Source organism: Benincasa hispida, chromosome 8 (assembly GCF_027475165.1).
Source record: "Benincasa hispida cultivar pf3 chromosome 8, pf3_genome.v1.1, whole genome shotgun sequence".
Lineage (NCBI taxonomy): Eukaryota > Viridiplantae > Streptophyta > Magnoliopsida > Cucurbitales > Cucurbitaceae > Benincasa > Benincasa hispida.
In genome coordinates, this window is record NC_143485.1 from 10000630 (window position 1) to 10019083 (window position 18454).

The window sequence follows — 18454 nt, forward strand, 5'->3', positions numbered from 1 at the left end:
AACTAAATGATCGCACATCTTTATCTAAACAATCGTTTACGTTTCTCTAACCGATCATTTAAAGAATACTAAACACTAGCCTAGGATTATCTAAACAATCTCTTAAGAACGAATACACGATCATTTAACAAAAGTTGAGAGATCGTTTAACAAAAGGTAGGTGTGAACCTTTACGAACCCTAAACGATCGACGATAACCCTAAACGAATATCAACATACATTCAAGGAGAAGAGTCACATACCTTTGAGAGATTGACGACGGTGAAAAATGTGTACAAACAACCGACGAGAAGGGGGCCAAACGCTCGAATGAAAATGAGAGATGACGAGAAAAAACGAGAGAAAACAAGAGTTAAAATCGCACAGTGAGAGATGCAAGCGAAAAAATGGAGTAAACAATCCTTCATAAAGCGGTTTGAAGGTAAATTGGAGGTAAATTTAGTATTTCACATGGACAAAAAGTCAATCATAAATTAGTTTTTAGGAATACATCATTCATAGAAAAGTTTTTGAGATTTGGGTCATTTTATGAAATTTTGTAGGAACCACATTTTCAAACAAAAGGGAAGTTCTTTCAACAACTGTTTTGAACATATTTCCTATCTCACTTACTTTAATACTTTCAATCTCACATCTCTTTTGATCAATTGAAGAAGTCTTTTGTAACTTTGATGGCTTGAACTTTTGCCCTTCTTTTGTAAATTTTATACATCAATGGAATTAATTTCTTATTTAAAATAATTATTAAAAATATGATTCAAGTGATTTTGAAATTGTCAAGAAATTTTAACCATTTTAGAATCTCTAAGAATACTGTAAGTAGTTAAAGATCAATGTCTCTTAATTATTTGTGGCTTCGAATCTCTTGCACTCATTCATAATGTAATATTGAAGAAAAATATATATTTGAATCCGATTCGATTAATATCTGTACAATGTAAATAAAAATAATAAGCAGCAGCTTTCCCTCGAGGGGAAGAAGGGATTAAGAGGAGGGAAGAGGCTTACAATTTGCAAACAAAATGAATAGAAGAGACTAACTTGCATCATTCCTTGAATGTGCACAACAAAACTATAAAACTAATGTTGTAGACATCTAAACAAAAAGCTATACTAGTGGCAAATCGCATTTTTCAATCTTTCATATCCCGATTACAACGAAAACCTTTACGCAAACTCGTAAATTTACCTACACGAAAACGTAAAAGAACAAAAACTATGACACGGTAGGCTACTACCATGAGAAATAACACCAACAAATTCTTCCATTTGGAGTGAGTATTAGAAGAGATTTCATATGCACTATGGAGAGCCTGGTAACCAGTTATGTTTCTTACCTCACCAACTGCGAAGGAACTTCCAAGGTACTCATTCTCCAATAGCCCCTGTAAAAATAGTATACTATACATGAAAGATTGCAAAAATCATGTATTGATGATATCTATAAAATCTTCTTCCAACCTTTAAGCATAATTGGTAGGGTTCAAAAAACAAACTCCTATGTGAGTTAATACATTCATTTTGATTTTCTTAAGCCAACATGTGGAATACAAGAAAGATACAATATTAGGGACTCCTTTGGTTGAATCTTATTAGACCTTTCTTTTGGTCACTTTAGGTGAGAAAATCCAAGGGCTTTCTATAAGCAAGGAGCAGTCATTTGATCGACTTATTGAGAACATTACTTTGTTGTTTCTTGGGGCAAATTGTCCTCTCTTTTTCATTTTTATAGTTTTGTATCTCTGTTGTCCAATTGGAGAAATCTTTTGTAACTCCTTTGAATTGGGGGCTATCTCCCCATCTTTTGTAATTTCAAACATCAATGAAAGTATTTCTATTGTATCAGACTTATGCAAAAGTTTGTTTCAGTTTAGATTAGTTAATGGATCCTTTATCCTTTGTCAGAAGGCCGAGAAAAACTTGGACCACCTTCCCTAGGAGTGTCAATTTGCAAGATCGGTGTGGAATTGTTTGTTTTCACGAATTGAGCTTGTGATTTCTCGCCAAAGGGGCATTCGTTTTATGACTGAGGAATTCCTCCTCTATCCGCCTGTCAAAGAGAAATTTGTTTTTTGTGGTTTGCGAGGGTATGTGCTTTATTGTGGGATCTTTGGGGGGAGTAGAACAATAGAGTTTTTCGAGGTGTGGATAGGGACATTGGTGAAATTTGGTCCTTGGTGAGGTTCCACGTTTCTCTTTAGGTTTCGGTTTCAAAGACTTTTTGTAATTATTCTCTAAGCAATATCTTATTTAGTTGGAAACCCTTTTTCTAGTGGGTTTTTTCTGTGTGCTTGGTTTTCTTGTATGTCCTTGTATTCTTTCATTTTTTTTTTCAGTGAAAGTAGTTGTTTCAATAAAAAAAAAAAAGGGTTTGTTCTGGTTTAGATAAGATTGGGATAAATTTTATCTTTTCATTTTCTTCTAAAACAATGGCAACTCTTGGATTATATAGAAGTAAACCATTAGGGAACCTACCCAGATTTAACCAGAGGCAGAACTGGAAAAAAGAGTGTAAACCAAATTGAATATGTGAAAGTAAAGAGTGAATGTCACAAGTAAACTTACCTGTATGGAGTAGGTGTGGAAAGCAATATAAGATAATGGATATGTCCAGACAGGACCCGGCAAAGCATTTCGAATTCGAAAATAACCTGCCGAAAGCATCATTAGCACCTGAAATGACATATATATCATCCGTTAGAGACAAGGACGGTGGCATTGGAAGAGACACTTAAAAGTAAGATGAAGTTAACATATGTTTTCTTTCAAAACATAGTCTTGAATAAGCGAGCATACATGTGCAGATACGAGTGTCAAAACGATCCAGAATATATTTCTCCATAAGGAGGCCATAACCAGTATCAGTCCTTCGTTTACTAAGAGGCACATGAAGAAGTTTAGCACGAAGTACATCAACAATCTGAATTCGTCACGGAGTCCTATTAAGAAATAGAAGACGAGACTTGAAGAGATAGAAATGAGGAAGAGGAAGGGTATGCTGGAGAGAAGTTGCCCAAGTAGGAAGACGAATGCGCCAGAATGATAATTTGATTCTTCACTAGTATATATCTGCAAAAAGTATAAACATTTCCATCAGATGTATTAGACTAAGATGAAATCATATTCAGATGCCCAGGATTTCATGGACCACATCAATGAAAAACGCATCAACAACGGTTCTATAAATATGAGTACTTTCGACTTATATTTATGGGATGTTTTCAAATAAAGAAAAATGAACCAACTTATTTATAAATATAACAAAATGTCACTGTCTATCAGTGATAGACCGCAATAGACTTCTATCAGTGAGCAATAAACTATCACTAATAAACAGTGACATTTTGCTATACTTAAAAATATTTTCTTGCCCTATATTTTCAGCAGTTTTCCATATATTGTTTTGATATTAAAACTAATATTATATATCTGCTGCAAGGTCACCAGTAAGAATTTAAAATATGTTGAAATAAGATTCTGTGCAAGGTGTATCCCAAGGCCCAAGTTATATATATAAACCCAAGCTTTCTTAGAAAAAATGAAAGAATACAAGTGGAATAAAAGAGACCACCCCAAAAGGAGCTTAGTGAACCCAAGAAAGGGTTCGAGTCAAGCAAAATAAGGCCTAAAGAAGAATTACAAAAATATGTATGCATGGAAACGCAAGGAGAAGTATGAAAAAGGGATCACAACTCTCTCGCAGATCAGTCAACCCCTCAAAAAGTTCTACTGATTCCTTTTCCCCCCTCCCCAACCCGGAAAATACTGTTCCAATAATGCTTGTTCTGTGTGTTAAAAAAGGGACGTTTACCTGAAAGATCTTTTATTTTGTTTAAAATTGCATCAACGTAATGCTCGTTCTGTGTGTTAAAAGCTGGAACTTTTCAGTTTAGTTATAAACTGATTTCTGATACGCACTAGCTAATATTCAAGCCAACATATTTCCCTTAGTTTGACCATGTTCTCGATGACAAACTCCTCTCTATTAAGCACTCAAGAGGGTCGATTCTTTCAATAAGAAACCACACATTCATGTATATATGTTAAGAAAAAGGACCAAACTAATGAAAGACCTAGAGACTGAGTAGAGGAGACCGCACCCAAAAGCAACAAAGTGCAGCAAAGAAGGAACCTACAGAAGAAGAGTCTTCCAACCATTGGAAGATATAATTATCAAAGAATTGGATATTGGAACTGACCCAGAAGGAGTGTGCTATACACTAATACAATATATATATATATATGAGGGGCTCATATCACTAATATAACTATTCTAAAAATACATTTATTTCTAAGCACTTAATCCACTTTAATTCTAACTACACCTCTAAACTTCTGAATGTCCCTAGCTAAGGACTAATATGTACACATAATAGCCCTGGAATACTCCTAATAGTTTCTCCAACACCGTATAGATACTACCATATTATTCATCAGGAGTTGAGTGAAATTAGATCCACTACTCCCAGAGGATGACACCAATATTGAGATTGAACATTCCTGAACGACAGATATAGTTGCTTCTATGAACTCCAAGACGGATGAGATAATAAATCATGCCTTTAATTAATTATAATTCAAGACCGTGAAAATAATTTGCATTCTTAAATAACACCTGAGAGTATTACCTTAACCTCCCTCATGAGAGCAGGTACTCCAGCAACACTTAGAAGAGAAGTGAATGAAACAAATACAAAAACTGCTGCAACTCTTGTCTGCATTTAAGACAATAAAACGAAAAAGGAATGAAATGTATAGAAATTAAATAATATAAATTGGATACACAGTTCTTTTTCTTTACTAAGTACCAATAACAGGCAATGAAAATCTATCCCATATTCAACAATAACTTGGAGTGGTTTTTTTAAGCATAATAGTAATCTTACTAGTTATTATTATTTTTTTTTTTAATCTTGAATACACAATCACTATCACAAGCAGAGATAATTTTTTTGTGATATTTCACAGACAGAAATACTCACCACAACTGAAGACAAAGAATGCCCTAATCCAGAGAATACTGTACCAATACAAACTGCAAGTAGCATATAAAGTATAAGCCTAAGCCAATAATACTTCCATTCCCTTGACATAACCAATAAAGACCTCCAAGTCAAAACTGCAATCCTCGTTAAATTACTCGCTTTTCCCTTGCTTTTAAGAGATGGACCTTCCTGTCGAAGATGCAACATGTGGCATATTAATTCATTCACCTCTGGAGCTGAATTAAACATGATCATCAATGTATCATGAAGAATGTAAAATTATCTGGAAGATAATCCACCATACACTTAAGAAAGTAAATTGGAGCAAAGCGTGCTCTTGTACAGAAAACAGGCACAAAAGGAAAATGATTAGTTCTTATTAAGTAATGCAGCTGTTTTAACTTTTGTGTGCTTCTGCATGTTTTCATCATGGGGTCAAAGAAATTATAACAAATGTATAAACAGGTGCCTTTACTGAAAATAACCAAATAAGCTTTCTTGTGTATTTCAAAATTTAAGACTGCATATATTAGGTTTAGATCCATGTTTGGTCCCCCTCATTTTCATACCTATTTCATTTTTGTCCATAAATTTCTAGTGGTTTGTTTGTCTCTCGATTTATAGCATTCCAGTTTAATCTCTTAATTTTGATAAAAAAAACTATTTTTGTCCTTACCCTTACTTTTCCATTAATCATTTACAAGATCCAAATTTATTTCTTAACCTAAGACATAAACAGCTAGTTCAGCTAGTTCATATATCTATTGATCAGGTAAATGCACAAAAAAAATATTTTCATAAAAACAAAATAAACAAAAGATGTGCTTACGTTAGGTCTCTGTTAAAAAAATGTGCCTATACTAGGTCTTTGTTATGATAAAAAAGGACTGAAATGGCTTGTTAAGCAAAATTCAGGAGATATAAGAAGATAATTTAAAGTTTGACCAATGTAAAATAAGTATAGGACTTTTAGGGACTAGAATAGGATTTAAACTTTTAAATTATCACACAAATGGACTAAATTCCAAATTTATCCTTCACAGCACATAATTTATCCCAGAAGACCTGCATGCCAAGAAGCTGAGTAATAGAAAACAGTACGGGTGTGAGACTTCTCAGTTATTTACATATATATATAAAGATGTTATACCTTATCTGTTAGTCTCAATATCATAGTTTCAACCGCAGCAGCATCTGCTGATGATTTATATGTTGCTTCAAGTGTGCGGATTGCAACAGCAGTATCCATATTCACTGATGAAAACTCCCCTTGGTCGTCCTGTTACAATCAAACAGGAAATCAAATGCAAAACAATTAATGAGAAACATATGATGATAGCCAAGTATATTACGAACCTCAAATAACTAGTTGTTTAATAAAAGTAATCATTTCTCAGAAGTGTTGCACATGTTTAGCAAATGTTATTATGCATCAGATGCCCACAGAAAATTTTAATAAAAGAAATACTATTCATTTTTCATATTTCTATTATCCACATCAGTTAAACTTGAACAGCTAAAACGCTCTTAGTTCAGTTCGGTAGAACGCGGGTCTCCAAAACCCTGTTGAAAATAAGAGGAAGAAAAGAACCCAAGATTTACGTGGAAAACCCTAGATCAAGGAGAAAAAACCACGATAGAGATTGATTTTTATTATTAATTCTGATACACAAAATACAAGAGAATAGGCCAAATAAATAGACTAGTGGGAAGCCCTAGGGTACAAACAATTACTAAAATACCCCTAGGGTAACAAGCTGATTTTCAACACTCCCCCTCAAGTTGGGGCGTAAATATTAATAAGGCCCAACTTGCTAACACAGTAGTCAAAGCTTTGTTTCAATAACCCTTTTGTGAGCACATCTGCAATTTGTTGATTTGAGGAAACATAAGAGATGCATATACTTCCGTTGTCAAGTCTTTCCTTGATGAAGTGTCGGTCGATCTCAACGTGTTTTGTTCTGTCATGCTGAACAGGATTATTTGCAATACTTATTGCTGTCTTATTGTCACAAAACAGTTTCATTGGGAGCTCATTGTCTTGATGAAGATTTGACAACACTTTCATCAACCAGATTTCTTCACATATCCCTAAATTCATGGCCCGATACTCAGCTTCCGCACTACTTCTGGCCACAACTCCCTGTTTCTTGCTCCTCTAGGTCACTAGATGCCAAACAAATGTGCAATACCCAGATGTTGATTTTCTATCAACAACAGACTCTGCCCAATCAGAATCAGTGTAGGCTTCAATGCAGCGTTTATCAGACTTCTTGAACATTAACCCCTTACCTGGTGTACCTTTCAAATATCGTAGGATGCGTTCAGCTGTTATCATGTGTTTCTCATACGGAACCTGCATAAATTGACTGACAACACTCACTGCATATGAAATATCAGGTCTCGTATGAGATAAGCATATCAATTTCCCAACTAACCACTGATATCTTTCTTTATTGACCGGGACACTGTTACTAGTATTGCTGAGCTTTGAATTATATTCAACTGGGGTGTCAGTAGGTTTGCACCCAGTCATTCTTGTTTCCATTAGAAGATCAATCGTGTATTTCCGTTGGGACACTGAGATTCCGTCCCTTGACCGGGCAACTTCCATTCCGAGAAAGTATCTTAACTTCCCAAGGTCTTTAATTTCAAAGTCTTTGGCCATCTTTGCTTTGAGTTTCACAATTTCATCATCATCATCACCGAAGAGCACAATATCGTCAACATACACAATGAGAACGGCAACCTTCCCTGAAGTTGACTTCTTTGTAAATAGTGTGTGATCTGAGTGCCCTTGGGTATACCCTTGTCCTTTGACAAAGGTGGCAAATCTGTCAAACCAAGCTCTCGGAGACTGTTTCAACCCATATAGCGATTTTCTCAGTTGGCAGATTCGCTGTTTGAACTGATCTTCAAATCCGAGGAGAGGATTCATGTGGACTTCCTCCTCAAGTTCTCCATTGAGAAAGGCACTCTTTACATCCAGTTGATGCTGAGGCCAATCTCTGTTAACTGCAACTGATGGCAAAACTCGGATAGTATTGAGTTTAGCCACGGGAGAGAATGTCTCGGAGTAATCTACCCGAAAAGTTTGGGTAAACCCTTAGGCAACTAGCCTGGCCTTGTACCGATCAGCAGTCCCGTCTGACGTGTACTTTATAGTGAAAACTCATTTGCATCCAACTGTCTTGTGCCCTTTAGGTAGGATCACCTGGTCCCATGTTCCATTTTTCTCAAGAGCCCTCATCTCCTCCATAACAGCAGCCTTCCAAACTTCAGTTCCCATTGCGTCCTGTATATTACTCGGTATCACCCCTGTATCTAAACTGGTGGTAAACGCCCTAAATTTAGATGACAGGTTACTGTAGGTCATGTAACTATGCATAGGGTACCTTGTACATGACCGAATACCTTTCCTCAGGGCTATTGGAAGATCGAGAGAAGCATCATGCTCCTTTAGTCTGTCAGAATTTCCACTGTGATCACTAGTCTCCTCTGCCTGGGTTTCATCTTCAGACATCACCTTTTCACCATTATCTCTAGTATCACTCACATTTTCTAGAGCTGTGTCCGAATCATTATTTTCCGTAGTCTTCCCATCTGCTATAGTGGTGCTGTTAGCACATTTTCCTCCTTTTTCCTCTCTGTATTCGTTAGTCTCAGTACAAGTATCAATCTCATTAATTTCAGGAATACACGTACTTGATGTTGGGTTTGACTCATGGACCGGAGCTGGAGATGCAACAGGTGACGCTGCTTCCTTCCTGAGATTCTTCGTATAGTAGGTTATCCATGGGACTTGATTGGTAGGGAGGATAGGACCGACATGTTCGGGAATGGGAGATAACTCTAAAGGAATTGTATAAGTGGACCAGTTAGTCTCTTCACTAGATGTCTCCCCCTGAAGATGGCTAACAGGGAAGAAGGGTTGATCCTCAAGGAAGGTGATATCCATGGAAACAAAATATTTGCGAGAGGATGGGTGGTAACATTTATACCCACGTTGATGAAGTGAATACCTAACAAAGACGCATTTTTTAGCACGGAGGGTAAATTTCGTGCGGTTTGGACCGTGGGAATGAACAAAAGCAACACAGCCAAAAACTCGAAGTAGTACATCGGAGACTAAACAAGTAGTGGGGTAGGACTCTTTCAAACAGTCTAATGGGTTTTGAAAGTTGAGGACTCGGGAAGGCATTCGGTTGATTAAGTGAGCAGCACTAAGGATGGCATCACCCCATAGGTAAGACGGGAGTGATGTAGATAGCATCAAGGACCTGGCAATTTCCACCAAATGACGATTTTTTCTTTCGGCTACCCCATTTTGCTGGGGAGTGTAGGCATACGAACTTTGGTGGACAATCCCTTTGGATGCAAGGAACTCCTGGAAGGAAGTGTTAAAGAATTCCCGCCCATTGTCACTTCTCAAAATACCAATCCTGGCACTAAACTGGGTTTCCACAGTGGCATAGAATTGTTGGAATACAGATAACACTTCGGACTTATCAGTGAGAAGAAATACCCATGTAAGCCGAGTGTGGTCATCTATAAAGGTGACAAACCAGCGTTTCCCTGTGGAGGTAGTGGTTGGTGAAGGACCCCAAACATCACTGTGGACTAAGGTGAAGGGTTTGGATGGTTTATAGGGCTGGGAAGGAGACACGACTTTGTTTGGCACGAATACACACATCACAGTTTAAAGAAGACATATTAACATTGCGAAATAAATGCGGAAATAAGAATTTCATGTATTGAAAGTTTGGATGTCCTAAGCGGTAATGCCATAACAGAAAATTATTCTCAGAATTAGAAAAATTTAAAGAGACAAGGCTAGTCCTATAATCATTCCTAGTGGAAGCATCATCAGTCAGGAAGTAGAGTCCCTATCATGCCGGGCAGTGCCAATCATCGTCCCCGAGCTCAGATCCTGAAATAAAACAGAGTCGAGTGAAAATACTGCCTGACAATTCAAATCTCTTGTAATCTTACTGATGGATAACAAATTATATGAAATTTTAGGAACATGCAAAACATCTCGCAAAACCAAACTCTCAAACGAAGATAAATGCCCTTTTCCTGCAACAGGTGTGAACGACCCAGCTGCAATCCTAATTTGTTCGTTACCGACACTTGGACAATATGAGAGGAACTAATCAGAGGTACCAGTAAGATGATCTATCGCCTCTAAGTCAACAATCCAAGGTTTTTTTCCCGTTAATACTAATAAGACCAAAAGACTGGATATTACCTGACTGGGCGATGGCATTGACTCCAATCGTACTCAGGCTGGTCGTACTATCTGCTGAGGGTTGCTGAGGATTCTCATTTACGGAGTCACTCACAAGGGCACGTCCAGATGTTGATTTGTCATGTGACTGGCAACATTTACTGTTTGGGGGCCATCCATGTAGCTTCTAACACTGGTCCTTTATATGCCACGGCTTTTTACAATGCTCACAAGCAGGAGTGGGCCTTTTATCGCCATCAGTACTAGAGGACTTAGTGGCAAAAGCCGCAGCATCAGTAGAGGTAATGACAGGGTTATTCATTGCAGTTGATCTATCTTCCTCCAGACGTATTTCTGAGCATACTTCCATGAGAGAGGGAGTAGGGCGTTGCCCCAGAATCCGACTCCGAACGGCATCAAACTTCGAATTTAGACCGGCCACGAAGTCATAGACACGATCTGCTTCTTCAATTTTTGCATACTGTGCTCCTCATGAGCACATTTCCAGATTGTCTCCCTACAAAAATCCATCTCCTGCCACAAAAGAGTCATTTTATTAAAATAAGACGTTAAGTCCATAGTGCCTTGCTTACATTCATGTGCCTGTTTCCGTAACATATAGAGCCGGGATGCATTCTTCCTCTGTGAATAAAGTTGTTGAACATCCCAAATATCCTTGGCAGTTGTAGCATAGAGTAACGGTCTGCCAATCTGGGGTTCCATACTGTTAATCAGAACAGATCTCAACAGCGAGTCTTCTCCTTTCCAGATCCGCTCCTGAGAGTCTCCTTGAACGGGCTTAGGTATCTCTCCAGTCAAGTATCCAAACTTATGACGTCCTTCCAAGACCATTCTGATGGATTGAGACCAGGAAAAGTAGTTCTGGCCATTCAATTTCTCTCCAGTAATAAACCCTGCAGAATTTCCCATGGATCCAGACAAAATATTTGTAGTGGGTAAAATAGGGAAAGAATTTACCAGGTTTTTAAAGTATACTGGTATGTTGGCCGAGAAATCTGGTTAAGAGTTTGTCTCAAGAACTGTCTCGAAATCTGCAATCTGCTATTGTAGATGGGCAAAACGCTATTGGAGATCACTTGTAGACCCCCGGCAAGGCTGATGTGTAGATCCAACCACCGGTGCCATTGGAGCAGACAGCTAGATCGACGGGTCAATCGACCCACTCAGGCAGAAGACCGGTGCATAAGGACTTATTGACTTCTCCTGGAATGGCTCGACCACAGCAGCTCTCCGGAAACACTTTGAATCTGCCCGCTAATAAGAAGTTGCGATCAGCGAGATCTGCTCCGGCTGGCTCGTCGCACCGGCTGGGTCGACCGATAAGGAGGTGCGGCTACAGTCGTGCGGCTGGAAACCCTGCAATTGAGGGTGGTCGAGCGACTGAAAAACGTTGGGCTTGGGCGGCTGGAATATTCGCGGCGGTTGGGAATGGTCAAGTCGCTGGAGAACGCCGGGATCAAGCGATTGGAAAACGTCGGGGTCGAGCGACTGGACTGTTTGCTGTTCGGTTGGGATCTGGTCGGCTAGGGATGGATGGCTAGAACTTGGCTGATTAGGGTTTGGGTCTTAAACAAATTTGATTATTTTTGGCAGCACGGCTTGGAGGTATTGTTCCATGGCTTCCAGAACGGCTTTGGTGATATCGGCTTCCTGACTAGTTCCAATGGAGGTTGCTGATGGAGAATCTGGTCTATTTTCATCAATGATGGCTAGGGTTTCGTGGCCATGCTTTGATACCATGTTGAAAATAAGAGGAAGAAAAAAACCCAAGATTTACGTGGAAAACCCTAAATCAGGGAGAAAAAACACGATAGAGACTGATTTTTATTATTAATTCTGATACACAAAATACAAGAGAATAGACAAAATAAATAGACTAGTGGGAAGCCCTAGAGTACAAACAATTACTAAAATACCCCTAGAGTTACAAGCTGATTTTCGAAACAAATGTCTCTCAATGGAGACTACTAACTAGGGGCTTAAATGTGATAAATTAAATTACCTCCAACAATATCTCTTTTGATTCCTCATACACATTACCAATAATTAAAAGGAAATTACATTTGATGGTGTAAAGATGAACTCATGAGTTTTCATTGAGTTTTCTGATGAACTCATGAGTTTTTAACGTTTCTGCGGGTATAATCAGTCACACGAAAAACTTTACCTTCTTTGAAACCTTCACTTTCTACACACAGAAAAGACTCACTAGAGAAAGAGGATCCAACAAGTGGCAAAAGAGCAAACTAAAAGAGAACCCCGCAGTGGGGTGAAGACTACAAAAGTGCCCTCCTCCATATCCAAAACTCAAACCTCTGATCAAAGATAGAAGGGTCATGACATCTGTCGTTTTCCTTTCGAAAAAGATCGGTGGAATCCAAGCAAGAGAGAGATAGCTCCCCATCGTACCCAAGACTTCATTGATGAATTTTTTTTTCATTGAAGACAAATGATATAAATAAGGAAACATAATGCAGAGGTCCTATCCCCTATCCATTTATCCTCACAGAAATATGTTTCCTTCCCATCATAGAGTTCATCATCTATTATATGATAGATTATAGATGGACTTAAATAATCATTAACCTTGACTTTGAAAAATGTTCAAACAATATTTCAAACCTATTAAAAGAAAACAGATAAATAAATAAAAACAAGACTGGAATGAGTTACCTGCCAATTCTTGCACATTGCAATGATTCTATCAAAATCTGTATTTATTGCTCGTAAGAAGTGATCAGAAGGACTTTGCATGATTGGACAAGGGAATCCAGCATTAGCAAAATGCTTCATAAGAAAAAAAATATATATGTATATTAGCCACTGAAAACAAGATACTTATTTAGAAGCTATGATTCCCCACAAAATGCTTCAGCGGGGAATGCTCACACAATGCACATTAATATTACCTGCAAGCAAGCCAGTGTTTCTCCAAAAAACAGTGTATTTCCATTTGAAAGCAAACAAATTCGATCAAAAAGGCCGAATACTTCCGTGCTGCTCTGGTTGATGGTAAAAACAAGAGTGCAACCAGTGCTTGCAAGTTTCTTCAATGTCACCATCATTAAAAGTGCAGATACACTGAAAGAAGAAAATCAACAAACTCAACAACCTCAAGGAAAGCATTGGCAGGAAGCTCAGCAACCTCAAGTCAATTAAGCCCTTGCCATGGCCGCCATTTTGTCACCATAACCATTCATGGAGACCAAGGTAAGTGTCATAATAAGTGTCATAATGAAGACAAATGATAAAGACTATTAAACCAGCACTTTCTCCCCTTTCTCTCCCTTTTCTTTACTGAATGTAATAGAAAAGAAAGATAGGGGCAACTAGCTCTCTACTCACTTGATTAGCTTTCCACATGTGCATGCATTTACTCTCTCTCCCTATCTTTTTATTTTTTCCTTCTTTTTTTCTGTTCTTTTTTTTTTTTTTTTTTTTAACTGAGAAATCTAAATTTTTCAATGATATTTGAAAGTCACAAAGCTAGAATTCCTTCAAGGATACAGTAAACTTTGCAGATAAAATACATAAATGTACAATCACTAAAATCCCAATCTTAAACCAATTCCTAAACAAAAGCTCCTAAACAAGAATTAACATCACAAAGATAAATCGTTACAAATTCTGTTGAAATAGCACATCATGAAGTGCTCATACTCTCATTCCTTACCACTCCATGAGGTCCTTTCTTTTGTCCCTCATTCCTACTGCTCTTGACCATCATTTTTTTAAAAAAAAAGAAAAAAGGTTTAAAATCCTGAAAAATAAATAAAAGTTTGCTTTTTAAACTTTAAACAATGATGCTCAAAACAAACACCATCACACCAACATTAACAAGATTTCTCTGTGTATTGACTATTACTGTGCCTAATGAATATGTAAGATGAAGTGTGCAATCTAAGACTGTCGCAGATTTTCACATTTTGTTGCAGAATAGGTAGATGAAGTACAGAGAAAAGTCCATAAAAATTAAGAACAATATCAATAGTACCTGTCAAGATGATAAAGTGGCTCATCGATGAATAATATTTGCGGTCTCATAACAAGTTCTCTAGCAATGCTAACACGTCTTCTCTCACCATTAGGAAGGCCCTTCATATAGCAGTGGCCTCCAATTAGCTTATTTGCATAATCACTTAATGACATTGCATGGATGGCATCCTCTACCACATTCTTTTTCTGAAAAAAGAAACCAGGTAGTTGAAGCAATGCTGAGTAGAAAAGAAACTCCCGGACTGTGAGGGAACCAATCAAAGTCGTCTCTTTCTCAACAAAACCCTAGAAAATTATGGCAAATAGAAATCAATTAATTAAATGGTAATGTCACCAAATCAAGAAACAAGAAATCATTAGCATGCATTTCCAACACCAAAAGATATGTTACATCCTATCATGACGCCACAACCAATACTCAACTAAAATGATGGTAAATAATTAACGTGCTGAGGTGGGTAGAAATAAAAATCATAGATTGTAGAATATAAAATCACATATAAAACGAAAGATGTGAAGGGAAAATGCAGTGGCAGGTAATCTCACTTACATATGACCCATACGGCATGCGTGATTTTGTTCCATTAACAAATACTTCACCATACATTTTTGCTGAACGATGTAATCTTCCTACAATAGACCCCAGAAAAATCCCAAATTTAAAATGAGAAAGAAAAAAGAATCTGAAAATTTTAAGATTAGTTATTATGCATAGTCAGCTGGGGACCTGCAAGTGCCCTTAGCAGTGTAGACTTCCCTGATTTTGCTGGACCCATTATTACAGTCATAGTTCCAGGCAATGCATAACCATTGGAACTTTTCACAACCTTGTCAGAATACTTCCTTTTCCCCTTTATTGTTACAGTCAAATCTTTCCATGCAATGTATGCCCCAGAAATTTTTCTTGCAACACCTGCACCCTCTGGTAATGGAGGGGATGGCAAGGAACAACTGTTAAGTTTAGAGAGAGAGGGTGAAGCAGGGGTGGTTGCAACATTGATGGAGTCACCCCCTTCCTCCATCCTCACATCTATATCTGTTTCCTCCCAGTCTGGTGAATCCTCAAAGGAGATAGGCTGTCGAAGTGAACCAGGTTTTCGCAAGTAAAAAAAGTTACTCGAAGGTACTCTACTCACTGGACTACTTGCTGAAGATGATGAAGACCTATAATTATCTGATTGAGACTGGATTTCCTCCATAATATTTTTCTCATAAAATATTGCTTCCAATGTCTAAAACTTCAAGTATGAGAAAACATGCTACAACGATTGGCTCCTCCCACAGCGTATCCCAATTACTCTACTCTTCTGAAATAGAAGCACTCTACGTTCTTATAAAATATAATAGCTTTGCTTCATTATGCTGAAAACCTTGCATCACAAAACATGACATATGCCGTTGTTTTCAAGAAACTGCAAAGTGATACAGGCTACATTAGTTTTCACGATTAATGGTAGAATATAACTTAATATTAACAATTGCATTTCTGACTGAAGAATTAGTGAACAACGTGAGCTAATAAATTTGTTCACCTGACTACAGAGCCCTAAACTGTTTGAGTTAAAGACAAACATTTTGTAGAAATAGAATGCGTTTTCATTATGGATAATATCTTTATCTCAATAGATTTCACTACATTTCATGATATTCAAAAGCCAACAAAATCTGAAACTCCAATCCAGCTCAAACTTCTTGATGCAGTAGAACAAATCCATGTGCATACACTCAGCGAAAAGAAGAATAGGCAGACATTAAGAGATCAAGAGTTCGATATTCTTCAAGACAATAAAATATTCAGTTGCAAAAAAGAGTGCTGAAGTTAAGTTGAAATCCACCAAACCAGCAAATAAAACTTTAATCCACCGCTTGAACTAATAACATACAGCCCAAAAACACATTCTCTCCATCCAAAACTTCAACAAAAACATTCTCAACCACAACCCTTCATTAGAAATGCAAGTACTTCACATTCTATTCCAAACAATCAGAAAAGCAGAACAAAGCAGAACAGACAAAAAGAAAAGGGGAAAAACAATCAGGGATTATTCATGAACAGAGACCAAAAAGGAAGCAAAAACCCCATTAAACGTAAAACAGAACTCAAAAACACTCATTCCTTAATGTTCTTTTCATCACTTTCTTCCATTTCTCAGCTTTCAAACAGGGTGCAGAAACCCATAAACAGAATCAAACCCACATAAACAAAAAAAAAATGGGAAATTAATGAATGCATTGAAGAGGGTAAAGAAAGAAAGAGACCTGGATCTGAGCCAAAGAACAGAGAGGGAAAGAGAGAGAAAGGAGAAATGGGTGTCTTTGTTGTTTGATAAAAGAAAGAAACAGAGAAAAGAGAAAGAGAAAGAAGACTGAATTGAAGTATTGAAGTAAGTGTATAGGTAAGGTTAAGGGAAGTGGATCCTCTGGTTTGACCCGCTTTCCTCCAGTTTGGCTCTCTGTTTTGCATCTCTTTTTCTTTTTCCTTTTTTTGGATTTATTTCTATGTCCTTAATTTTGGCTTTTTGTCGTTTTTCTTTTTCCTGTTTTTTTCTTTATTTATTACAAATACTTCCATTTTCTATGCGGACATAATGATTTGATTTTGAGCTCCCCCAACACTTACGCTTTGAATTTAATAAAGGTAAGGTAGAAAAGTGTTCATTTCATTATTGATTCTTTTTCTTTTTCTATTTGAATTTTATGCATTCTTTTTTTCTTTAAACCATGTGTATCACTTTTTATTTTATCCCTTTACTTTAATATATTTCATTCTAATTCCTAACAAATAAAATTGATTTATATTTTTTATTGTAACTCAATTAATATAAAATTTATATTATATATTCTATTTTTTTACCACAAATATTATAAAAAAAAAATGAGATAACATGATTATAATTTATATTGAAAAGTGGGTGTGTGATTTTCAAATATATATATATTAGAAGTGTGGATTTGAACGTTAGATGTAAAAAATAAAAATAAAAAAAAAAAAAAAGTTAATTGTGATTTTTCTTTTAACGGCAAAATTTAAAGATGTTATTTGTTACATGTTACATTTTATAATTTTTAAAAATTGGCCAATTCTTTTAAAACATTATGCTAGAGACACTATTGTATTTATCTTTTATATATATTTATATAGCAATATTTGGATGCATAAGATAGAACATCCCATCCTCATCCTACAACCATAGATAATTAAAATATTTTGTTTGTAAAGAATAAAATAAATTGGTCACGTGGTAAATTATGATGACAACTTGGTGGAATGCATAAAAATAGGTGTAGTCAAATATTTTTATATTTTTAACTTTTTAACTTTTTTATATATAAATATACAATAAATATAGTATTTCTCAGTATCTAATATTGATAAACAGTAATATTTTATTATATTTTAGAATATTTCTAGCACTTATGTGATTACTCTAAATATAAAAAATATAAATATATATATAAGTTTTTTTTTTTTTTTGTAAGAATTAGTCTTTTTATGTACTAATTTTTTTTTAACAAAAATATCACTTTTGTTTATATTGGATATACTTTTTTTGTTTCGGTAAGAATTATAGATTTTTTATGTACTAATTTTTTTTACAAAAATGTCACTTTTATTTATATATTGGATATAAAAATAGTTTTCAGAAATATTATTGATCTTATTATTTTAAAAGAGAAAAGAATGCAAACATAGAATCTTCTTTGTGGTAGGGATTGGTAAATTGTAATTCTCGTTTAAACATATATTACTGATTAAGAAATTAGATGTTCGAACTCATTTAACTTTGTAAGTTAATTGAAAAAGAAAAAATTATTTATTATTTATCTCAATTCCAATAATGAACTATTTTTTCTCTTTAAAATTTTAAAAATACTTAGAAGTCTAACGTCAACTTCAAATTATTATATCGCTTCGTTTTTGTAATTGTAATTGTTAGTCGTATTCTTGGAAAATAAAAAGAAAAAGAAAAGAAAAGTCTCTCCAAAATTTAAGCTTCTCATCAATATATCAAGCAAATTACAAATAATACTTGTAATTTATCTCCAAATCAAAATGTGGAAATAGTAAATTTTATTTTCTTACATGAAAATAAAATTTTGGAGAAGTTATATTGATCTGACTTTCATTAAGGCCTATATTTCCTCGGAATAATAAGTTTTTTTTTTAATAGGGTAGCTTTTTAAAAAAAAATGAAAACTAGAGGAGGTCATTTGTTTTTAA

At 36.0% G+C, this 18454-nt stretch overlaps 1 protein-coding gene across 1 annotated transcript; it reads right to left on the reverse strand.

Annotated features, from left to right (window-relative positions):
• Window positions 1-878: 878 nt before the first annotated feature.
• ABCG3 (ABC-2 type transporter family protein) lies at window positions 879-16700 on the reverse strand. Its single transcript, XM_039038816.2, has 12 exons — window positions 16492-16700; window positions 14960-15644; window positions 14783-14862; window positions 14231-14517; window positions 13146-13317; window positions 12910-13023; window positions 6136-6264; window positions 4983-5174; window positions 4629-4715; window positions 2797-3069; window positions 2566-2673; window positions 879-1385 (listed from the first exon to the last, which is right to left on the reverse strand). The coding sequence occupies exons 2-12, from the start codon at window positions 15429-15431 to the stop codon at window positions 1134-1136; spliced, it is 2166 nt and encodes a 721-aa protein (XP_038894744.1). The 5' UTR covers window positions 15432-15644; window positions 16492-16700; the 3' UTR covers window positions 879-1133.
• Between the last annotated feature and the right edge of the window lie 1754 nt (window positions 16701-18454).

Bases quoted from the DNA above. Each gene is read 5' to 3' on its own strand.
- ABCG3 (XM_039038816.2), bottom strand. From the start codon at position 15,431: ATGGAGGAAATCCAGTCTCAATCAGATAATTATAGGTCTTCATCATCT. The intron at 4,716-4,982 runs GTGAGTATTTCT...TCTTAAATGCAG, and splicing joins ATTCTTTGTCTTCAGTTGTG to ACAAGAGTTGCAGCAGTTTT. The intron at 3,070-4,628 runs GTAATACTCTCA...TACTTTTTGCAG, and splicing joins CTCTCATGAGGGAGGTTAAG to ATATATACTAGTGAAGAATC.